Source organism: Ostrinia nubilalis, chromosome 5 (assembly GCF_963855985.1).
Source record: "Ostrinia nubilalis chromosome 5, ilOstNubi1.1, whole genome shotgun sequence".
NCBI lineage: Eukaryota > Metazoa > Arthropoda > Insecta > Lepidoptera > Crambidae > Ostrinia > Ostrinia nubilalis.
Window position 1 is genome coordinate 13734236 of NC_087092.1, and position 22652 is coordinate 13756887.

At 36.4% G+C, this 22652-nt stretch overlaps 4 protein-coding genes across 4 annotated transcripts in view; 2 read left to right on the forward strand and 2 right to left on the reverse strand.

Annotated features, from left to right (window-relative positions):
- LOC135071987 (inositol hexakisphosphate and diphosphoinositol-pentakisphosphate kinase) overlaps window positions 1-14148 on the forward strand; it is a 34698-nt gene extending 20550 nt beyond the window's left edge. Inside the window, exons 21-28 of the mRNA XM_063965899.1 lie at window positions 30-138; window positions 2171-2255; window positions 7381-7554; window positions 8412-8570; window positions 9865-9994; window positions 11383-11489; window positions 12992-13095; window positions 13193-14148. Of these exons, the coding sequence (XP_063821969.1) occupies window positions 30-138; window positions 2171-2255; window positions 7381-7554; window positions 8412-8570; window positions 9865-9994; window positions 11383-11489; window positions 12992-13095; window positions 13193-13753 (1429 nt within the window). The 3' untranslated portion in view covers window positions 13754-14148. The remainder of the gene's footprint in view (window positions 1-29; window positions 139-2170; window positions 2256-7380; window positions 7555-8411; window positions 8571-9864; window positions 9995-11382; window positions 11490-12991; window positions 13096-13192) is intronic.
- Window positions 14149-14377: 229 nt separating this feature from the next.
- On the reverse strand, window positions 14378-15614 carry LOC135071986 (ADP-ribosylation factor-like protein 6-interacting protein 1). The gene is made up of 3 exons (XM_063965898.1): window positions 15424-15614; window positions 14862-15233; window positions 14378-14712 (listed from the first exon to the last, which is right to left on the reverse strand). The coding sequence occupies exons 1-3, from the start codon at window positions 15448-15450 to the stop codon at window positions 14527-14529; spliced, it is 585 nt and encodes a 194-aa protein (XP_063821968.1). The 5' UTR covers window positions 15451-15614; the 3' UTR covers window positions 14378-14526.
- Window positions 15615-16456: 842 nt separating this feature from the next.
- On the reverse strand, window positions 16457-18443 carry LOC135072283 (fatty acid-binding protein-like). Its single transcript, XM_063966224.1, has 5 exons — window positions 18349-18443; window positions 18023-18120; window positions 17467-17636; window positions 16921-17031; window positions 16457-16661 (listed from the first exon to the last, which is right to left on the reverse strand). The coding sequence occupies exons 2-5, from the start codon at window positions 18087-18089 to the stop codon at window positions 16602-16604; spliced, it is 408 nt and encodes a 135-aa protein (XP_063822294.1). The 5' UTR covers window positions 18090-18120; window positions 18349-18443; the 3' UTR covers window positions 16457-16601.
- Window positions 18444-20251: 1808 nt separating this feature from the next.
- LOC135072155 (uncharacterized) overlaps window positions 20252-22652 on the forward strand; it is a 106058-nt gene continuing 103657 nt past the window's right edge. Inside the window, exon 1 of the mRNA XM_063966109.1 lies at window positions 20252-20720. Within this exon, the coding sequence (XP_063822179.1) occupies window positions 20551-20720 (170 nt within the window). The 5' untranslated portion in view covers window positions 20252-20550. The remainder of the gene's footprint in view (window positions 20721-22652) is intronic.

Here is a 22652-nt window from a genome sequence, read left to right on the forward strand (position 1 = left end):
TAGTAATAAGCATCAATATTGTTTGGCAGCAATCTGCACTACACGGTGAGCGGTCACGAGGCGTCGACGTTAGCGGCGCGGCTGACTGCCGAGTTGCGCGCGCGCACGCACCCGCACGACGCGCTTCCACATGCACAGGTAAGTAATAACAACTGATAATACATGAAATGGTATAAGCAATGGTCCATTTGGGCTAATGGGTTGTATGAGGCTCTTCACGAAAGTAGGGCGGAGTTAACCCAATGAGGGCTATCGTTTTAGCGCTCACCAGTTAGGGGGCGTCCATAAATTACGTGAGACTTTTAGGGGGGGGAGGGGGTCAACAAAAACCTCACTAAATCTCACGTGGGGGAGAGGGGGAGTCTCAGGAAATATCACGTAATTTTTTCCGCAAGAAATAGAGAAATAGACTTTGCCAGAAAACTGGGTTTAAATCTTAAGTAAAAAAATTGGCCAAGTGCGTGTCGTGCCACGCACAGTGTAGGGTTCCGTAGTTGTCCGGCGTTAACAAAATATATTTCAGAAGCAAGCAATTACTTCATCTAAAGTAGCTTTTAATATTTTCTTCTAAGGAATTTTTATTAGATGAAATTTTATAATACATGATTTAAATGACTATTACTCTTAAACTAACTGACCTACCCTAACCGTTATAGTTTTCTTGAAAGTTCATAAAATCAGTATTATTATGAATTTTTCGGGGGGGACGACGCCCTGCTCGAACAAAAATTGGCACTTTAAACTTTAATAGTTTGCAAACGGATCCCTAAATCGAAAAATAGTCTTTGAAACCCCCAAGTCATCCAACGATATCCTACACGATGGCGTAGAAGATGAAAAAAAATTCATCCCCACTTTACATGTAGGGGAGCTACCCTAAAAAAATGTTTTTTCAAAATTGTATTCTACCGTTTTGTCAAGTGCCAATAGTTTCCAAGCAAAACCTCGGACAGATAGACATTTCGAAACTATAAGGGTTCCTTGTCAGGACTACGGGACCCTAAAAAATTATATTTTCTATTGATGATAATGACATTTTATTCTATACCGTCTAAACAAAAAAATCATAACCCTCCTTTTGCTTTGCCGTAGTCGGGTAATAAAACTAACAATGCTTCCGTCTGCATGTGTGAATACTAAAATGCAAAATAAATGACGAAATTAAGAAAATTATAAAACAAGTTTATTTTTATCAAAATCGATTTTGCTAGATTATGTAGAAAGGAACAATAATTAGATTAGGTACTCATGTAAAAAAAAACAATGAGACCCTAGTACTAACCGCTGTCACTACACGTGTTTTTCTGGATCTATTCGTAATCAGTGGGCTTAGTGCGACTTTATATCGATCGTCATCCGCTAGCGACTGCGTAAAAAATGACATGCATTAAATGTATGATGATTGTACAGCGTCCCTAGCAGATACTTTCAAGAACTAAAATCTTAAACTTTATAGATCTTTTTGATGCACTCGTTAGCGACAACGGTAAATGCAAACTCGCACTAAGCACACAAAAAAAACTTTCTCAGTTAAATTACTCCAAAACTATTAAATTTCGGATTTTTTTTAAATATCACGTGATATTAGGGGGTGGGGGAGGGGGTCAGGCAAAATCTCACCAAATCTCTTCAAGGGGGGCGGGGGGGTTGAAAAATACCCAAAATTGTCTCACGTAATTTATGGACGCCCCCTTAGCGCCACTGTAGAGTAAGGTCCTGTCACTTGCTAGTAGCGAAGACAGTGGCACCAACTGGTGAGCGCTAAAGTGGTAGGAGGACTATCGCATTTGCACTCATCAAGATGGCGCCACTGTAGAGTAAGGTCCTGTCAATCGCCAGGGGTGCCAACTGTTAAGTATAAAAACGATAGCCCTCATTAAAATCTGACGGTGGCCTCTGGAGCCTATAAGTCAGAATTACGTTGACCTAGACATTCTTTTTCGACTCCGTCTCAAGTTATGACTTGTTCCACCATTCATCAGAAAAATAAGTATCTTTAGAAGAAGTAACAGGTAGTTCATAGTGTCAAATCTTGATATCAAAATAAAAGATTTCATTTATTCACTTCAAATCTTGTCTAGCCACGATTTACAAATAAGCTGCATCGGTTTACAACTTGCACTTAAAATACACCAGCTATTTCTACAATAAACTGAGCTCTCTTATTTAGAGTGAAGAAAAGGAGCCGAAAGAAGTAGAAGAACCGCAGCCTCGGGCTCGGAGCTACGACCAGCACAAGCAGAGCCACGACAACGGTAAGTATGGTCGCGACCGCAGGCCCCGCCCACTTGGTCACGTGCCATGTGTTAACCGCCTGCGTATGAAACTTACCAGTTTGAAAAGAATGGTGTTACTATTTGTGTGATGTGACTGTTTGATGTTTAATGAATGGTTAGCACGATTTGACGTAGTGTTTCTTGTAAATATGTTTAAAAAATTGTTAAAATCTCAAAACCTTGAAATAAATTCATTTTAAAAGGTGGTTAAAATCACAGGAGTTCTTAATAAAAAAATAGTTAAGACGTTTTAACTAAAAATAAAAAATATGATCACAAATTCTTAAGGTGTATTTCAGAATTTCAGCAAGCAAGGACGATAAGTCAGTAGTAGTTTTTCCTATAATCGTTTAGATCGTTCTTCATGTTTAGTAGCTAGAATCAGGGGCATTTCACGCGAAGCGGACAGCGAAAATTAAGTCAGGTTTTGGATTTTGTTCATATTTGGATTAAATGTACTGCTATATGATCTGAATGGATGTGCATCATTATATTTTTTTTATGAAGCTTAGTTTATTTTTTATGAGCGTTCAAAAAATTGGTAAAATTTTAGGAACAGATTTTTCTGAAGCTATTACTGCTATTATTACATTTGATTAAAAACAAACTGACTATTGGACTTTTGAGAATAAATAACTGTGTTTCTTACTATTTACTACAAATTTGAAATTTCTTTTTTGTTCACATAGAAAACCGGAAGTAAAGTTTTAAAATCGAATTTTACAAAACTTCGGTATTTTTAATTTTTTTTATTTTTATTTTAAAATATACCTAGTAGTCTATAAATAACGTGTGTAAAGTTGTAGAATGGAGTCTGTATTGGTTTTTGATTTAGACGCAGTACAGTGCGAGCGCGCCGCAATGAGCGTCATACCGATGGCTCCTACGTATACTGGCGTAAGTGAAAAAAGTAAATTTTACAGGAGAGCCATTTTAGTGGCCAGAACCATATTTTTGGGTCATATCTTCTGACCTACTAAAACGAATTTAATGAAATTTCACATTTAGCCTTAACATGTAATGCTTTTGCTACTGCTGTTATCAATTTTTATATTTTTCATATATATTTTGAGATTTTACGCATTGCCCTTTTACGTCGGCATATTTCTATAATTTCATGTATATTGTTCAACGTAAAGAGACTTAAATGACAACGTAAATATAATATTTTAAGCGATTACTCTCTTTATTTATGCATGTAATTATTTTAATTGTTATCATGTGCTATATCAATAATAAATCAGTTAGAAAAAGTCGTTTAATGTACCGTTTTACGTTTTAACGCAAATACGCCCATATACTGTGCTCGAGATTTAGTTAGGTCTTTTAACATAATGTGTCATATTTTTAAAAAATATAAATAACTTGAAAAAATCGAATTGCCTAAGGCGGGAATTGAACCCACGATGCCTTAGGCAGTTCGATTTTTTCAAATTTTCAAATTAGTTTGAGATGCGACTCTTAACGCTAAAAATTAAATAACTATATAATGTGTCATAATTTATAAATAAAACAATTTGCTAAATATTTTCATGGCTTTATTTAAGATTTGGATTATAAAAAATATATGTTTATGTAAGCAACTACTCGTATAGATTGACGAATCGTATGATTGGGCTTTATACGTGGCGTAGTTTTGCACATACGCCTATTTGCCTAAAATTTTATTTTGTATCTAATGGAAAAAAAATTTTTTTTTCTTACTAATGTTATAGATTAGAGCAAAGTGAAATCATTGCTTAAATAATTGGAAAAAGGCGTAAGCGGCAGTTTCGCCCTTATACGTAGGAGCCATCGATACTGGCTATCGACATTTGGCTACTGTATAAAAATTATTTGTTCGAAAACAACTGAAACGTTAATATTGTTGCATGCATACTCTTAAACAATTATAATTTTGACTCGGCGAACTTCGTACCGTCTAACAGACAATGATTGTTGGCATTGAGATGGTGCGTATTACGTCGCGGACTACCCACATCACATCTTATTGAATAATACACTAAAAACATAATTCTTCTTTTTTAGGTAGTTGGCTAGTTACCTCCATATCAAATTTCATCAAAATCTGCCGAACCGTTCTTGACTTATAAATCGTGTAACTAACACGACTTTGTTTTATGTATAAAACAAAGAACGGCTGAACAGATTTTAATGAAATTTGGCATGAAGTTAACTGGCACCCCGGACTAACATATCCCGACTACCCAAAAAGAAGGGTAATGTTTTAATAGTATTATCCAATCGGTCTGCGTAATACCATCTCAATGCCAACAATCATTGTCTGTTAGACGGTACGAAGTTCGCCGAGTCAAAATTATAATTGTTTAAGAGTATGCATGCAACAATATTAACGTTTCAGTTGTTTTCGAACAAATAATTTTTATACAGTAGCCAAATGTCGATAGCCAGTATGACGCTCATTGCGGCGCGCTCGCACTGTACTGCGTCTAAATCAAAAACCAATACAGACTCCATTCTACAACTTTACACACGTTATTTATAGACTACTAGGTATATTTTAAAATAAAAATAAAAAAAATTAAAAATACCGAAGTTTTGTAAAATTCGATTTTAAAACTTTACTTCCGGTTTTCTATGTGAACAAAAAAGAAATTTCAAATTTGTAGTAAATAGTAAGAAACACAGTTATTTATTCTCAAAAGTCCAATAGTCAGTTTGTTTTTAATCAAATGTAATAATAGCAGTAATAGCTTCAGAAAAATCTGTTCCTAAAATTTTACCAATTTTTTGAACGCTCATAAAAAATAAACTAAGCTTCATAAAAAATATATAATGATGCACATCCATTCAGATCATATAGCAGTACATTTAATCCAAATATGAACAAAATCCAAAACCTGACTTGATTTTCGCTGTCCGCTTCGCGTGAAATGCCCCATCAGTCAATTGAAACACCGAACATCGTAGACTAACATTGCCTGAATTTATATGCTTTTTCTTCAACGCTGTTTGTGGCTAAATGCACATTCAAAAATGGTAGGAATATGTCAAGTAAATTGTTGAGTAGCTTTTCCCTTTTTGGTTTTTCAAAGTTAGACTACCGCGCTTCCCCGTTTTATCCCTCTTTGATAAACCGGTAATAAACTCGTATATTATTTTTCCATGGGTCACACTCAAGCTATATCTATAACCGGTTTCATCTAAACGGTTCATTGATTTAAGCTTGAAAAGGTAACAGACTAGACTAGGTACACTTGCGAGCAAAAATATGGAATCACCCTATTTGTTTCGAGCAATCACAAAAACTAAATGACTAATAGCTCGGATCAAAACACAAGGTGGTGATTCCATACTTTTGCTCGTAAGTATAGTTACTTTCACATATTTCAATCGCATTTCGCCACACGCAGCAAGGCGTGTAATATTTGATAGTGTTCTGACGGCCGCTACTTATTGGCGATGGCCTCGCGACAGACGGAGCGGGCGCGGCGGGCCCGGGCCAGGCGCCCCCAGGTCAGTGTCAGGGCCCGCGGCCGGGCCCGCTCAGGGCCGGAGGCAGGTGACGAGGTGATGGTTATCTGTCTTTATGTTATTGTAATCGGGACACTTTTATGAAGATGGGTTTCTTTTAATTATTTATTGCTTTATACGTTCTGTTTTAAACTTTCTTAATTACAAACTGTTCTCCTGTTTATTCATAAAATATATTTTATTGTTTTGTTGAATCAAGTTGGAACTTTACATAGCTTTTCATATTGAGACTGGCCGAGTCAATTCAAACGATAACGTAAAATAGTATTTTCAAATACACCAGTAAAGTTAGTATGCTTTTTAATCATAGCAGCGGTATTGTCTATTTTATCGCCATCATCTCTGACGTACTACAAAACTGCCTCTGATTGGTTTTAAATTGTGTTACTTTAATGTGTTGTCTGTATATTTTTGACTTGTGTTATTTGGAGTTCGTAGAAAGCGTGGCGTCGGCGAGTCGTCGATCGAGCTCATTCTGGCCGGCGGTATTGTGTGTGTTTGCGCTGCCTTCTCGCACCTCGCGTTTGGCGTTCAGTTTGACCATTGTTTGGAACGTGCATGTACTAGATAACACCGACACTAACATATTCGTTATTTATTTTGAATTCATGCATTTATTTTTGACGAGGGCGGAATTTTCGGCCGCAATCTAGTCCTCCGATCACACGCGTGTGAGCGCAGGGGTAGACGGCGGCGCCGAAGACCGCCGTCGTCGACGAACAGTCGTCAAACTATCACCGGGCTGGGAATCATCCATCCTCGCGTTCTCTCGCTCGGTCCGAGCACGCTTCTCACTATCTATATACGTACGTGTATGTACAGTCACGGAATGAAAAGGATCGTCAGTTTTCAAATTGATTCCTTCAACGAATCGCGAGCACATATTACCTTTTGAAACTATGTTACAGAATAATCTCGAGTTAGAGAAAATAATCTTTAACTGTTCGTCAGTAAATTTCAAAATTATTCAGATCAAAGTTGTTTGACGATTTAAATCGTCAAGAAGATTATTATGATTGATAAACTAAAACCTTCTCGTCGGTTCAACCTGCCATTATCTATTAAATAAATGAAAAATACATTTTGTAACATTGCACCGATGGGATAGAAAAATAAACAAGCAAAACCTTATTCGTTAGCAAACGTCATATTTATTTAAATGTTAGCAGCACTAAGACCCGATTACGGTAATTTTTAACGTCTCCAATCCAGACACGCTTCTCGATTCTGCGATACGATTGGTCGTTCAACAGCGTACGTCAGCTGTTTTGACCAATCGTATCGCAGAATCAGAAGCCCGTCTGGATTGGAAACGTTAAAAGTTACCGTAATCGGGGCTCTGTTTCTTGCACGGTTAGTATGTTGGCAGATTCGACTCTTACAGTACCTAGTGCAAGCGAAAACCGACACTAAGGTGACGAACCTTTTCATTCCGCGACTGTACATATTTAATTATTTGTTTCCCCGTCCCCGTCACCTGGGCGGGCAGCGCGCGCGCGGCCGGTGCCGGTGCTGACGCTGTCGCCGGCGCCGGCCGCGTCGGGCTCCAACGAGCCGGCGCCGGTCGCGCTGTCGTGGCCGCGCGAGCGCTGTAGTGTGTGGGCGGCAGGGCGGCGCCAGCGGCACAGCATCGCCGGCCAGATGAGCTACCTGAAGATGCTGGGGCTGGGCGCGCGCGGCAAGCTGTCGGGCGCCGCCGGGCTCTTCAGCACCGCCGTCATCTCTGGCTCCAGCTCCGCGCCCAACCTGCGCGTCATGATCCCCTCCGCCGCCGCCACCAACAGTGAGTTGAGAAAAAAACTTTAGTTATAGTATTCGTTCGTTCGTTTCAGCCAAATGACGCCTACTGCTGGTCAAAAGCCTTCCCCAAAGACTTCCATAACGACCGGTCTTGCGCTGTCCGCATCCAGGTACTTCCCATGACATTCACCAGATCGTCGGTCCACCTAGTGGGGGTGCTGCGCACACTACGTTATCCGGCTCATGGTCGCCACTCGAGATTTTTTCTGTCCCAGTGACCATCAACTGTACTTGTGCCCCGCCCACTGTCACTTGATTAAGCTTGAATTCGTTACAATAATATTGCTGGAAATTGATATTTGGATTAAATACAAATATAAACAACAAATTGTTTTCATCCTCAAGCTGCTACACGGCAGACTTAACATGTCTGGCTTACTCAATAAATTACTGAGGCTGTTCGCACCCAACAACTATTATCGTAGTCGATGGCATGCATTGTTTGCTGTTCCTCCGTGTCGCACGGTTTCAAGATTGAGATCACTTATACCACGTACATTAAGTGCTCTCAATCGTTTCCTGTACCAAAACCCAAAATGTGACGTATTTGCAGAGGGGTGGAGTACGTTACTAGCAGAATGTTTGGGTTACTGTGAAAATAATCGCATCTGATTTATGTACTTTTCCTAAATTAAGTTAAGTTAAATTGTTTATAAGTACTTAAATGTTATTCTGAACTTTGTTACGTCTTGTTTGAATAGTGTAATTGGTACTACCGTTCTATTCATTAATAAATAAATAAATAAAATAAATAATAAATAAAATGTATACTCTTCTGTAAACTTTTTGTCAAGAAATGACTTGATTGATTGATTATATTGTAATGAACAACGTTCGCAGTCGCGGCACTCGAGGGCTTCGGCGGCGTGCCGGCGATCCGTCCGCTGGAGACGCTACACAACGCGCTGTCGCTGCGGCAGCTCGACGCCTTCCTGGAGCGCGTCACCGCCGCGCCTGTGCTGCCGCCGCCGCCGCCCAAGCGGCCCTCGCCCACCAACAGTGAGTGTCCCCTGTACCCTGGTCGTAACCTGTGAGCTCATTGTTTGGGACATCCCTCGGAAAATTATCAGAGAAAGTAACCTCTGCAAACATTTTTTATGTAGAAAGCCTTCAGTAGTTATCTTCATAAATGATAGTCATAAGAATATAATATACAGGGTGTTAGGTAAATGGGTATATGAGCTGACACTAGCCCATGTTAACATGGGCATATAAATGGTATGGTGAAGTCAGAAATTTGATATCATCATTTTAATTTTTTTAATTTTCATACAAAATAAATTTTATAAAATCCGATTTGTATGAAAATTAAAATAATTATACCCATTTACCTAACACCCTGTAGATGACCCACGCTGAACTGTCCCACCAAACTCAATGACAGGGGGGCGCTACCATCTTTCAACTATATGGTTTCCAATATGGCAAAAATCGGAACCAGCGATCCGGTATTGACGGTGGCGCCCTACTGTCAATGTCATGGATAGGACAGTTCAGTATTTTGGATATAGTACGAGGGGAATGTTAGTTTATCAGTGAATACATACTACAATCTGTCATCTTCGAATCGGAGCCCAGAACCCTGGGCTGGGTTCGGCCCTCCGTAAATATTATGTACTAGCTTTTTCCCGCGGCTTCACACGCGTGAAAATTAGTTTGTCACAGATCGTCATAAATTATAGCCTATATGTTAATCTGGGTTATAAACAATAATACTGTAAAGTTTCAACAAAATCCGTTCAGTAGTTTTTGCGTGAAAGAGTAACAAACATCCACACAAATTTTCGCATTTATTAGTAGGATGTATACGCGCATATCATCTGCTCTTTAGCCGTTACGTTTGGTTTCGTTTTTTAGTGATTATTTTCGACCTAATTAGGTCAACCACTCATTCTTGAACGATTCACCATTCATATCAAGCTGCATGCAAGTTATTATAAGGATTTTATGAGGACAGTGATCACCACAGTTTTATTCTTATAAGAATCTTATCAGGACAGTGATCACCAAAGTTGTATTCTTATTAGGATCTTATAAGGGCACGGGACTATTCCCACCTCTCGTTCCCACCGCTGCAACTTCTGTGTAGCCAGGATCTACAGCTTGACCGCCAATAAAAACCCAACCAGTGAAGGTCAAGTTTGTCCCAAGGGAAAGTTAAACTGTCATTGGACACGCAACGAAATTAATCAAAAGAACATAGAGTTCGAAGTTAAGGTTCGACTTCCCTCCATTGCAAAGCATCTTATAAGGGCAGTGATATGATCATTGAAGTTTTGTTATTCTTCACCAGGCGTAGGGTGGAGTGGTCCGTCTTCACTGATGTCGTCATCAGGCGAGCTACCGAGCGGGCTGTCGTCCGCCGGGCCCTCCTCTCCCAACTCTACCTACGCGCCCTCTGACCAGAAGAACAATTCCGACAGGTATTACAATACCCGCGCATGCGGGGTTACTCCGAAAAACATCCGAAGTTTCGAATGTTGCCATCCCTCTCCCGCATAGCGAGATGCCAGGTTGAGCGACGATGACAGATAGACTCGGAATCACGTAAACAGCGTTTCGGAGTAGCCCTGACGGTGCGGATAGCAGCACATCAACGCAAACACCTTATGTAGCTGGAATAGAAGCGAATTTGCAATAAACACGAATATATGATGTGCTGACGACTGTACACTAGCTGTAGATGTCACGGTTCAGTAAGTCGCCTCGATATTTTTGGTTGTGATAACTTATCAAAACCATGGGGCTAGCTAAGCATGCACAAAATATTTGGGATATTTTCTCTTTACAATAAGAAATTCTTGATGGAAATCTTGGATAAAGATTTAGTACCTACTTATTATTATTAAATAATTAAACAAAGATCCAATAAATGGTTCAATACTTAGCTTTAGTAATGCTAAATTGTATATCCTTATCCAAGTATTATACGCAAACTATGTTCACTTGCAAATGTTCATACAACGGCTATTGTCGCTTTATTTTGGTTTCCACTCTATTTCGATAATTTTATATTTTCACTAGCACTAATAATAAACAAAAATCTATCAACATATCTCAGACATTACCTACAATTAATAGCTAAACAAGTCTTTCTTGATAACATAAAAAATCATTATTATTTACATTGTTATGATACAATTTCTATGCTTAGTAGCAAGTTTATAAATATTCTGGGTAGAGTAGTGTCTATAAAAACATTCAAGCAATCGGAAAATTAATATTTTAACTATTTATGACCCTTTGATAGAACTGTAACTGGGAATGTTTGCTTTCTTTCTGGCGCATACAATGTTTTCGTTAAAACTCAATTTTACGCTTTTCTTGTCTTTAATAATGTTTTGGTTTTTCATTTTGTAATTAAAACGTGTAATTTCTTTCACACAAGTGTTTCTAACATTGAGTTTGGTAATTATCAGTAGTATCGAATCTACTAACTTTTATAAAACTGTCAACAACTACATCTTGTATACTCGCTAAAGATCATAAAAGTAACCTTCATAAGACTTTCTAAACATTATCAATTTTTATTTACTAGAGATAGATTTTAATTTAATTTAATAACAGCAAGATTTATAAAGATAGTTTTAGAAGATGCATAACGTAGACAAATGCAGTTCACAAATCCAATTAGTAACCATAGTTCTGGGCTCATTATTACATAGATTCCATTCACAAGAGTCAAAACACTAAAATAGAAGGACCCGTATCGACAGTGAAATAGAAGCATGCTTATACAGTAGTAAACCATCCACCAGCACTTGTGTGAAAGGTCCGGGTAGTCGCGCGGTAACCGAACCGTTGATTCCAGTAGCAATTGGAGTAAAAATGTGTCCGGCAAGCTCCCCCAGTGGGACGGCGAGGCCGCCACACTGTGCCTCGACGCCGCCCCGCTCGCGCCGCGCTCCAATCCACCAGGTATACATCATGCTACGTGCTACGTGTGCTCAGTGCCGTAACTAGCCTTTTATACGCTCGGTGTAAGCATTCTGTGTCCATGAAAAATGATCACATCAACCGGACTAGGATGCGCGCCACGATAAAATGTTATCGACGATTTTGGACTACAAATGTATGGGCTTATCGTCTAAGGCCAGTTTCCTGTATTTTTTTATATTTTTTATCCACAACGAGGAAGCTCTTGGCCTGTGTCTCACCTGATGGTAAGTGATATTCAATCCTTGTCCAAAATCCGGATTTCAACTGTCAAAATTAATTCAGTTTTAGGTTAAATCTTCACATATCATTTACATAGTCTTATAAACAATATGAAAATGTAAAAACATCGAAAACTATCAAATAATATAGAAATTTGACAGTTGACGGGTGGATTTGGATTAGGATTGAATATAGAATACCAGCGTACATTGATAAAAATGTGTCGATAAGATAATATCATGGGGCGCATCTTAGCCTTGCAGGTCTCTTCTGCCCCTTCCCCCCTCTACACGATTTGAGTCCTATGTCAGGCCCTGGGCCCCGCTCGCACCGCCCTAGTTACGGCACTGGTCGTGCTCTATGTCTCGGTGTTGCACAGCGTTGAACGCCCGATCGACACATTATGGCAAAAATTCATAAGACATTCTGAATAAAAGTCTGTCTTTTCAATTTCTGCCTATTCGGCACTTAGTAACCACTGTGCATTTGTAAATAGTCAATCAATATTATTTAAGTTGGTGTTATAATAGTAAGCATGCTGTGTTGCATGTTCTATGATGTCCGTGTTTATTCAGTCGGCACATTTTTGATAAGTATTTTGTACAATTTCTTTCAATAGTGTTATTTTTTATATCTATTTGTTTAATTATTTAATTTATTACATACATTAATTACCCTTATTTGTTGTTGTCTCGTATGTGTACTTTCCCGTGATTGTTGCACAGCTCATCAGTCAATGGCCGGTGTAATGTGCCGACTGTCTTATCTGCATGTATATTTAATTAGTCCGTGACGTCAATAAAAATATTAACTTTAGTATTGTTAGAAATATCTATGTATGTATAATGGATGATAAACGGGACGTTATCGTTAGTGTTATATTCTATTGATCTTATGTAGCCTCTCGATATAATAATGAATAGCTATTCCCCTAAGGCCGTTTGTAGACATCCGTTTTTTCACCGGACGACGGACCGTCAAAAAACGGATATCCTTTGTTTGCTGTCAATTTTCTCGCCGGACCTATGTCCGATGCATGTGCACACGTTCATTATAAACCATACGCTACCGCTAAATCCGGTGAAAAAATCGGTCCGTCGTCCGGTGAAAAAACGGACGTCTACAAGCGCTCTCATAGTCCGTAGATTTCTGAGAATATGACCAACCACGAAAGCTCCGCCCATGTGTCCCCAGAGCCGTCCAGCTATATTTTACGAGGATCCTAGTGTGTTATAAAATCTTAACATGTGATTGTCACGTAGGTTCGTCTATTAGCGGGGACGTGACGCCGGTGTCGCTGGCGTCGGAGCTGGACTTCAACAGCAACGAGGCCACCGCCGGCTCCATCACTGATCACGATCTGTTGGTATGTATTATAATTGACCTGCATTTTGAAGTTATCAGTTTCTAATCTATCAATTTATTTTTTTATTTAGGTAATTGAAATACGCCTATTGTTTCAGAGCGCTGAGGGCGAGGACGACGAGGAAACTTTATCTGTGGATCCCAACGAAGCTCCGCTAAAGTTGATCAAGAACGACCTCAGTCCGCTAAAGTTCATTGCACCAGAGCCTCCTACGGCTGGTTGCAGCCGCACTCCAGACTTCTACGGCCTCAATGCGCACCAGACCAAGGAAACCTTCCACAAAGACATGCCGTCCAGCAGCAAGAACTACAACCTAGAGACCGACGTCAAAAACAAATGCTCCAAAACCGACGTGTGCACAGAGCCATCGACGCAAAGCAATAACGATGGCGCCAATAAGAAAAACGACACACTCAACAATGGAAGTAGAAGATATAGCGACAGTAGCGCACACAAAAGTAACATTAGTTCGCAAGCGGTGGTCGCGGGCAGTAGGTTCACGACCACTTTAGTTACGGAAGATACTTTGAAAGCGGGTACGTCGAGTAAGTCTAACAGTAATTTGCCTAACCTAGCAGAAGTCGAGCCAGCCGAGCCGCTGCTCACCAAAGCCAATAACGTCACAGTCAAGGCTGGCTTCAATATTGAGGATTCATAAACTTTTCGCAATTAGATACTCTGGGTAGTGAGAGTTTATACAGCAAAGCTGTATGAAGGATTTTGATAATGAAATTTTTTACAACAATCTCATTTATTGGCGAATATAATCTAACTAAAAATAGTGTTTTATTATAGAAACATAAATTAGTGGAATATTTATTGAAGCTTATTGAAGGATTCTAACAGTATGAAATCAAACAAAAGTATTTTAACAAAGTAAACATTTTCAGATTGTGAACACCGACCAGAGCCAACAGAAGCTTAGTAACGCAATATGCAATCAAATGCTTTTAGGATGCAAATCATATCAGTGTTTCTCAAAACACAACTCTTATGTCATATACTTTGTAAAATTAGTATAAGGATTTGAAAAATAAAATGTATTCTTCATAACTTTGTACATATTTTTTTGCCTACTCTTTAATTAGATTTTCAGTTATAAGAATATTTTACTTTTATTGGATCCATATTCAATTGCTAACTGGAGGTAGACCCAACAACAATACAAGTAAAGAAAATCTACCTATGTTGCATTTCAAATAATTTCAATGCACTTATTTATACTTACAAAATTAAATATTCTTCAAATTAACACTAAATAGGATTTAATTAAAACAATTACTTAGATACATCTTTTTAATTTAACCAATAATATCACACAATATATTTTAAAGCTCAATAAAGTAATGAATAAGCTAAGCTTAACTTAAAATCTTACTGACCAGACTCATTACACCTTTAAAAGCTAAAATAAATTAATGTTTGCACATCCTACTCTGACTTGACCAGTTTTGGTGCCATGTGAATAAGAGATAAAAAGGCGTTGAAAATACCACGGTGCTGTATGCCGGGCCACAGAAGCATCACCGTCGAGAGAATGTACAGCAGGAAAATGTTGCTGATTGACGACGAAATCCAAGCCAAGGTGCACAGCATACTGATGGAAATTATATAGTACTGAAAACAACAAAATATCATTAGAACTGGGGTCCTAAGGTCATTAGAATTTGTCTTGTTGATAATGAACTAATTTTCAGATCTAATACTATTTCAGCTTAATTATACTGAATGGAGGTAGTTTCAGGAATCATAAAATTGAATCTTACCATGCATGGACTGGTATCCCTCAAAGAGTAAAAGGATCTAATCTGGTTCAATGTTTTGTTGTAGTGTACTACAATACTCCGGCATATTTCTTCAAACATCTTCTCCTTTTGGCCAGTCCAGGATGCTGGGCCGTAGAGTGAGTTACATATGACCGGGACGATGAAGTCAACAAAGTTCAGCATGAGTCCTACCAAAGCAAAGGTAGCCAAAGAACTCATATCCAGTAGCCAAATTAAAAGGTACAGAAATGAGACTGTGCCAATTATAGCACATGGATGCCATTGTTGCTCCCATAAAATGATTGATTTTAGCGGTATCAGGGCTACACGCCAGCCCTCTAAAAACCTTTTCAATTTTTTTACTTGCTGCTCCTAGAACAAAGAATAATAAGTGCCTACTTTAATTTTACAGATTTTTGAGATGAGTGAGCTATACAGTTTAGGTAATAAATGTAAACGATAAATACGAATAAATAATTTAGAAATGAGAAAAGAAGGTACAATAGAAATTATTCATAAGATCAAGAATGTTCTTAAATTTCTTTGGAATTAATTAAATTACCTGGTCTTGTAGAACGATATCAGCCATTTTTAATGTAATTTCAGATTTATTAGTCCAATTTACTCGTAGGCAAGTTATAAAAGGGGAAAAAGCAGCGCTTTCGCTCTAATTAAATTCTTCAAAACAAATCCCAACCAGGCGGGCCGAGAAAAATGGTGAAAAGTGGCAGATCGATGCACAGATTAAACAGCAGAGATGACAGTGTAGTGATGTGCGAAACCAATTCATTTTATCGATACTCACCTTGAGTAATAGCGTTGAGTTAACAAAATTACAGATGGCGCTTCTAGCTTCATCTTTGTCAAAAAGGAGGCGACATCAACTTGAGCTTGACTGGAAACCGAGTGAAAAGTGAAAAACATAACACTCCTTCTGTCGCAGTCGGGTAAACATTTGAAAGTATGCCTTTTTTGCTAGACCTAACTCTTATCGATTCGTATTGAGTAGGTAGTTTTAGGATATGAAAAATGTATGGTATAAAAACAACAAAATATAACCATAGTAATATTTTAATAAATATTTACATCAAAAACTCGTATAAAAGTAATAATTTCTTAAAAATAAAATAAGTATGTATTGACTACTCCAAATAACTAGCTTGATCAAACAACCATTTTTAATCTTAAAAAGTTTGAAACCAGAATCAAAACCATATTATGCAATTTTCATATTATTTTCACCAAATCGTAACTGTTTTGATAACAAAAGGTTCTAAATCGCATGCCAGGCGAAAGAGAGCCATAGAAAGCAGGAGATAGTTTCCATTTTAACAAACACAAAACTTTGGGGCTTATAATTAATGTTTGGTGAATAACATCAAGTAGGCTAACGACAAAATAGGCCCGACTTTATCAATCGTCGTTGCTACCGAAATTACAACTTATATGTCGAACGAAACAACATAAGTAGAATACCTACTTACTCCTATCATAATTATAATTGTTCTGTTAATTCTATAAACTGTAAATAGAAACTAAAACTCATCTAAAATATCTGGAGAAAATTTTGGAATAATCAATAGTTATAAACTATATCCACACCAAGGCATAGTATTATAAAACCAGTTACAGTACTGGCGTCACCTAGTAGCAAATTACATTTTATCAGATTTACTTAAATAAACTGGAATATTTTAATTATTACATCTTAATCTAATGGAAAAACTGATGTTTCACTGTTTATTTCACCCTGCGGAAATACCTCTTGCCTGGAACATTAGCTTTTTCATGTGTAAGAGTCTGAAAATAAAATAATAAATTGTTAATCAACAGAATCGAAATCTCCATAAGCAATCTCATGTGTTGCGTTAAAATGATTGTAATTTTTCATCTATCATTATGATGCGATATTTTTATAAACACTAACCCCCTTACTAATAAAAAGTTACACAGTTGTTGAACACTGTTTTAAAATGACATTTCCATACTAAACGTCACTTTATACCACTGATCAACGAGCGTGTAAGTTTTATTAGTAAGGGGGTTAATTTCTACTTACTACAACACATTCATCTTCAGTGAATAAATAATGACGACCACATTTGTCGCCGCTTTCTGGAATCACTGAGTCTGTCTTTACTTCATGGTCGTTCACTAAAGTTGTAACACTCTGTAAATAAAGAAACAACTCATTAATAAAACTAATTTATCATAGAATTTTAGTTTACTTGTGTTACTACAAAGTTAATCATGATATTAATTTCAGTCTTGCAAAATCATTAAGCATAATCATCATGACGTCAATCGCCGCCCTGCGATTACGGCAAATGAACTAACGTAAAATTAAGCATGACAAATCAATAAATCAATGGTTGAATTTATTTAACTGAATTAAGATAATTTACTTATTCTTTCAATTTGGTTTGCATCCAAAAAAGTAGTTGGGAGAGAATATCCAATCAATGTCTTTTCAGGTTCACCTCTTATGTTGGTTTGAATAAATAATTTTCCATGTAATTTCTGCTGATCCTTTACACTTGACCCACACTACTTCTTTCTTTGTCATGCTTCATTTATAATTTTTACATTAAATATTTTACTTTACCTTGATGACACTATTAGGCATAGTTTCTTCATACTCTTCGCCAAGCTTGAACGAATACTGTACAGTTCTTATGAGCGAAGAGGTTTTGATGGTCATTGTTTCACCATCTAGGGTTATTTCCATTAGTGGTGATGACATTGCCATCATTTTCCGACCCATGAATGGGACACCTGAAACAGTATGAAGCCTTACTTAAAAAAACTGTCTCACATTTTTCCTTTAATATTAATATTAATTTAATCAATGTAACTTATTAAATTATTTCAACACTTCCAAAGGATTCTGGGAAAAACTAATTAATGTAATATTTGTATAGTTAATAACTAATAAAAACATAAATTGTACTAGTTTTAGTGTTTAACAGTCACCTGTTAATTTCTTTAAAATAAATAAAACGGATTTTAATATTACCTAACAGTTGGCTATTAAAATTTTACTTTTATCATACGAACTTCTGAGACATGCTATTAATTGCTTAGCAACTGCAGCAATCTCTACCTACAATCTTTAAGCTGTTACTTATTTAATTCTTACTATTTTATTAACTAAAACTTACCAACTGCAATAAAATATTCATCAATATTTTCATTTTTGTAATGCTGATATTTTCCAGGGATAGACATTGGAAAGTTTTGAGCAGTGCTGACCTAAAAACTGAAATAAAATTATGGTTCCACAATTAATTAAAGTAGCTAATTATTACCTACTTAAATGATACAGCGGTGTGTGTTATTGATAAAGTAAATGATATAATAATTATTATCAATCACGTATTCAGATAAAGTGATAAAACTTGAACAAAATTTACATGTAGCTATGCGTATCAAAGTTTCTGACAACCAATTTAATTAATATATAAATATTACAATAATTATTATATACCTTTTCAAGAACCTTTACAGCTGCGGTAATACAAATTTAAGTAAGATTATTAATTTTATTTGTTTTGGAGAAAAAGAAAACAAACTCGCTCGCTCACCACATTGACTTTTTACTTTTTTTGTTTATAGACTAGTAATGTAGTCGCAACAGTTGCAGTTAGAGATGGGTTTCCACCCGGGTAAAAACCCACATGAGGGTAAAAACCCAATAAAAACCCGTTTCATTCCACCCGTGGGTGTTTACACCGGGTGAAAACAAATAATTTTATAATTATTTCAATTGATATCTTTTCTTTATTTTTATTGAATTTTTCTCATTTAAGTTTATTGATTAATAAGTAATAAGTCAAATTTAACACTAATATGCATTTACATCGTGGCCAAATCGTAAAATTGATCACGTTATGATGATGTGTGACCAATTATTTTATAAAATGGTGTTATTTCAAGAATCGTTGAACCGATTTAGAAGAAATTTAGTAGGAACACAATAATTTGTGATCATGGCAAGGACATGGAGGGGAGGGGGGGGGGGATGCCAAAGATGCCAAACTCTCTTTGATGACATTACGGTATAAAGTTACAAATAACAACACCAACTACAAAGTACTTCTGCTTAAAAACTTGAAATCGAACCGCCCTTCCGCCACTGTAACGCATTGTAACGTTTTTCAAGACCTCCTCTCCCCCCAGATTGCATTACGTAACACTAGAACGCCCCCTTAGCAACAAATACCACTTCTCACTTTAAAAAAACGCTATTTTTGTTTTCACCCACCAGAATGGGTGATAATGGGTAAAAACCGGGTTTTTACCCAAATCACCCAGTTTTAACCCAATCGGGTGAAATGGGTTTTTACCCACTACCCATCTCTAGTTGCAGTACATAGTTCAATTTACATTGACAGCTCATATCCATATCAATTGAAATATTTTTATCACGATTAATGATAACACGATTCTTATCGCCTAGAGACCTAGATGAATAGTCTTCAATCAAGCGCTTTTTTATCCACATTTCACAAAAATGAAAGTGATGATCAGGCCTAAGATGGAAGATGGAAGCGAGCTTCACCTGGAATCTTCAACCACAGAGGAACTGGCTAGGCTAACATAATACATCTAACTGCCGGAACGGAACAATGCTATTTAGTATTTACATTGGTGTTATGGTGACAGACCTAATTAAAATGATGGCAGCTAGCCAGGCGGGCTAAGAACAAGACCTACCACTAACCAAACCAAACAGGAAAATCTACCCTCACTGGGAATTAGATCCTTGGCCCTTTGGGTCTACACCTCAGAGGCAGCTTCATCTTACATAACTAAGGTAAAAATCATATTTGATGTTATCTCAAATTCCTATTCACTAGTGTTAGACATTTACAAAATAGCAGAACTTATAGAAAATCTTAGCCAATCCTATGAAGTAGTTGTTTTTTTATAATTTTTTAGACATAATATTATAACACAAGAGAAAGTTGAAAAAGTTTGTCAAGCGCTAACATTAAAACTTTGGTTAAATATCAATAAATATTTTTGATAATAATACTCTTTTATTTATATTTTATTCTTATTTATTCAAAATTCTAGAACATTAAAAAATATACAAATTGAATATTCAAATGGATTTCAATTCAATAACGCAATTTTGACAACACTGGTGAATGGTGACATTTGTTTGACAACGTTGCGTAATGAAGTTCGTTCTGAAACCTAATATAAAATCAAGGATTGCTTTTATCACAAACACACTTTTTATTTCGGTAAATTCGTAATTCAGAGTTATATTTTGCCTCAGTAAGTACGTTTGAAGAGTTATAGGTTTTAAGAGTAAAAAAATTGGTAATAAGTTGCAATGGCTTGTTAAAAAAAAATCATAATTTTTGTTAGTCTTATATGGCAAGATCATGTTTTGAACAACTTGGGTGTGTAAAAAAATTCTACAATGACATGTGTGAGTGAGATGTGAAGTCAATCTGAAATGTGAATTTTATGTTTTGAATTTTAATAACGATACGAAACGAAATCTTGAATTATAAGGATACTAATGATGTTAATCTAAATTCAGTTACTCAGTGCTACTTATGTATATTTGTTAGTTTTTATTAAGTTCGGTATTATTCCGATTTAAACAAGGGATTGTTGATCGATTACATCTTAGTTTTTTTAATATTGTGGGTGCCTGTATACATTTGTGAAAATGGGTGATAAAGAGGACTATATAACATCATATCGAGTGTTTTTTGAGAACTTTGCGGCGAATGTAAATCCGGAGGACCAACTCCCTGTACATATTGCTGGATACACTATAACCGAGGCAGAGTTGCCTGGCGAAGTCCTATACTGGACTACACAATATCTGACGGAAAAGTAAGTTGATACAAGTACGATAATTGTTAGATATCATATCTTGCACAAATATTTTGTCTTCTGATACAACTAAATTTAAAAATGTTAGTGAACTTTTTTTTAGTACAATCAACAGCTAGCATTACCGAACATTACTCGGGATATCTAATGAAATCTAATTGGAACTAAGCGTGATAGTTGCCACACAGAATACCTATAGTCACAATTCCCAATAATTAGTTTTTCAGTATGACATTACAAAATACTTACTTTTTATTCTCACCACTACTTTGGGAACTATTTTTATATCTTTTTGGGAACCAGGCCTTAAGATCAGCTATGAAAGAATACTGTGTAACAATTTAATTAATATGCCTATCAATATCCATCTAAAGAACTTAGTTAAAAGTAATAAAAATAGTCTAAACAACTGTATTTTCATAGATTTAAAAAATAGATATAATATTTCATTGTTACTAATTCAAATCCTTTATTATTAGGCTACACAATACAAGTAGGTATTTGACCTTTGAAAGGCATAACTTTGTCCTCTCTCAGTACAATGAAATTATTAATAAATCTAACAATGGTTAACTCCCCTGTAAATTAATTACAATACAATATTATAGTACTTAGCTACTCATCGATTTAACCCACAGTATAGGCAATTAATATTTAATTATTATGTTAGGCAGAAAAATATTTGAATTATTTTATGAAAGTGGTATCTTGCCTTGGGCTACATATTATCATATACCTACCTACTACAGTTTTGTGATACAAAACAAAATATTAATAATACTTTATTATACATTTGTTTTGCTCCCAAAGAAGAATAGGTACATAATTTTGTCTGCCGCATACTGCTTATGAATGGCACATTTAGTATGTCAGCAATACAGTAGACTAATAAATTTTCTGATGTTAGCAATGTGTCTGAAATAATAATATAAGTACCATAGTGGATTTTCACAGTACAAAAATATTGTACTTTTCTAATAACAAAAAATATGCTGTGGCTTATCACCATTTAAAATCCTTTATACTACATTTTTCTATTTAATGTTGATTTTGATGTGAGGAAAAGAATAAACATGTTCTAGTTGTATTAGTGTATAGGGACTCTTAGTTGTATGAATAAGGACCTGTAATGTCTAATAAGATTTATTTTTTTACTGCAATAAAAGGATGAATTATTCAGAAAAAGAATATTTATTTATCAAACATTTTTAAAAATAAAACAGCACAAAAGTTTTATAACATGTTGGTTTATTCATAGAATATATGTATAAAATATTCAAACTGTAATTTAACGTTTGCCGACGAGTGACGCCCAACAACAGGGGTCAAGGTCACAATACAGGTTGCAAGCTTCGTGAGCCGGCTGTGATGTAGTAGAGGAGAAGTATTTGGCGTGCGTTATTTAAATTCCAACACAAACATCGAAACATTTTTAGTAATAAAAATATGTAAAAAATCTAGTTAGAAAGTATCTAGGTAATTAATTTAACTATCGACTTCTAATAGGACATTGACTTGTTTGATCAATTACTGTTTGTACAAGTGTGGAATGTTGCTGTCATTGCCACAGACACAGAGCTGTGTGAACTCGCGTGCATCGGTTATTTGGCGGGCGTTACCTGGCGCTGTTAGTTTGTCTGGTTTATTTTGTCACCAGTCATACCCTTATTTATTGTTATTAATTTGTACGCGACTGGTTGTTTGTGGTGTTTCCTGCTTGCGTAACTTATGGTCGTGGGATAAACATAGAGCGATGTTACTCATCACCAATGTACACGTTCCTACCTCCTATTTAGCCTTGTGACCAACTAAACATTTACTAGTCGAATCTATTTTCGATGTTGGAATAAATACTACCTTCGTTTTTAATAGCCCCAAAGAAGACCGAGAAACCTTTGATTTTACTGAGAATGGTAGACCACTGACGATTGA

What these genes read in the sequence shown, in the direction of transcription:
- LOC135071986 (XM_063965898.1), bottom strand. Translation starts at nt 15,450, where the DNA reads ATGGCTGATATCGTTCTACAAGACCAG. An exon ending in ATATCGTTCTACAAGACCAG is followed by an intron (nt 15,234 to 15,423) that starts GTAATTTAATTA and finishes TCTTTGTTCTAG; the next exon opens with GAGCAGCAAGTAAAAAAATT. An exon ending in GGGATACCAGTCCATGCATG is followed by an intron (nt 14,713 to 14,861) that starts GTAAGATTCAAT and finishes TGTTGTTTTCAG; the next exon opens with TACTATATAATTTCCATCAG.
- LOC135072283 (XM_063966224.1), bottom strand. Translation starts at nt 18,089, where the DNA reads ATGTCTATCCCTGGAAAATATCAGCATTACAAAAATGAAAATATTGAT. An exon ending in TGAATATTTTATTGCAGTTG is followed by an intron (nt 17,637 to 18,022) that starts GTAAGTTTTAGT and finishes ATACTGTTTCAG; the next exon opens with GTGTCCCATTCATGGGTCGG. An exon ending in TGCCTAATAGTGTCATCAAG is followed by an intron (nt 17,032 to 17,466) that starts GTAAAGTAAAAT and finishes CTTTATTTACAG; the next exon opens with AGTGTTACAACTTTAGTGAA.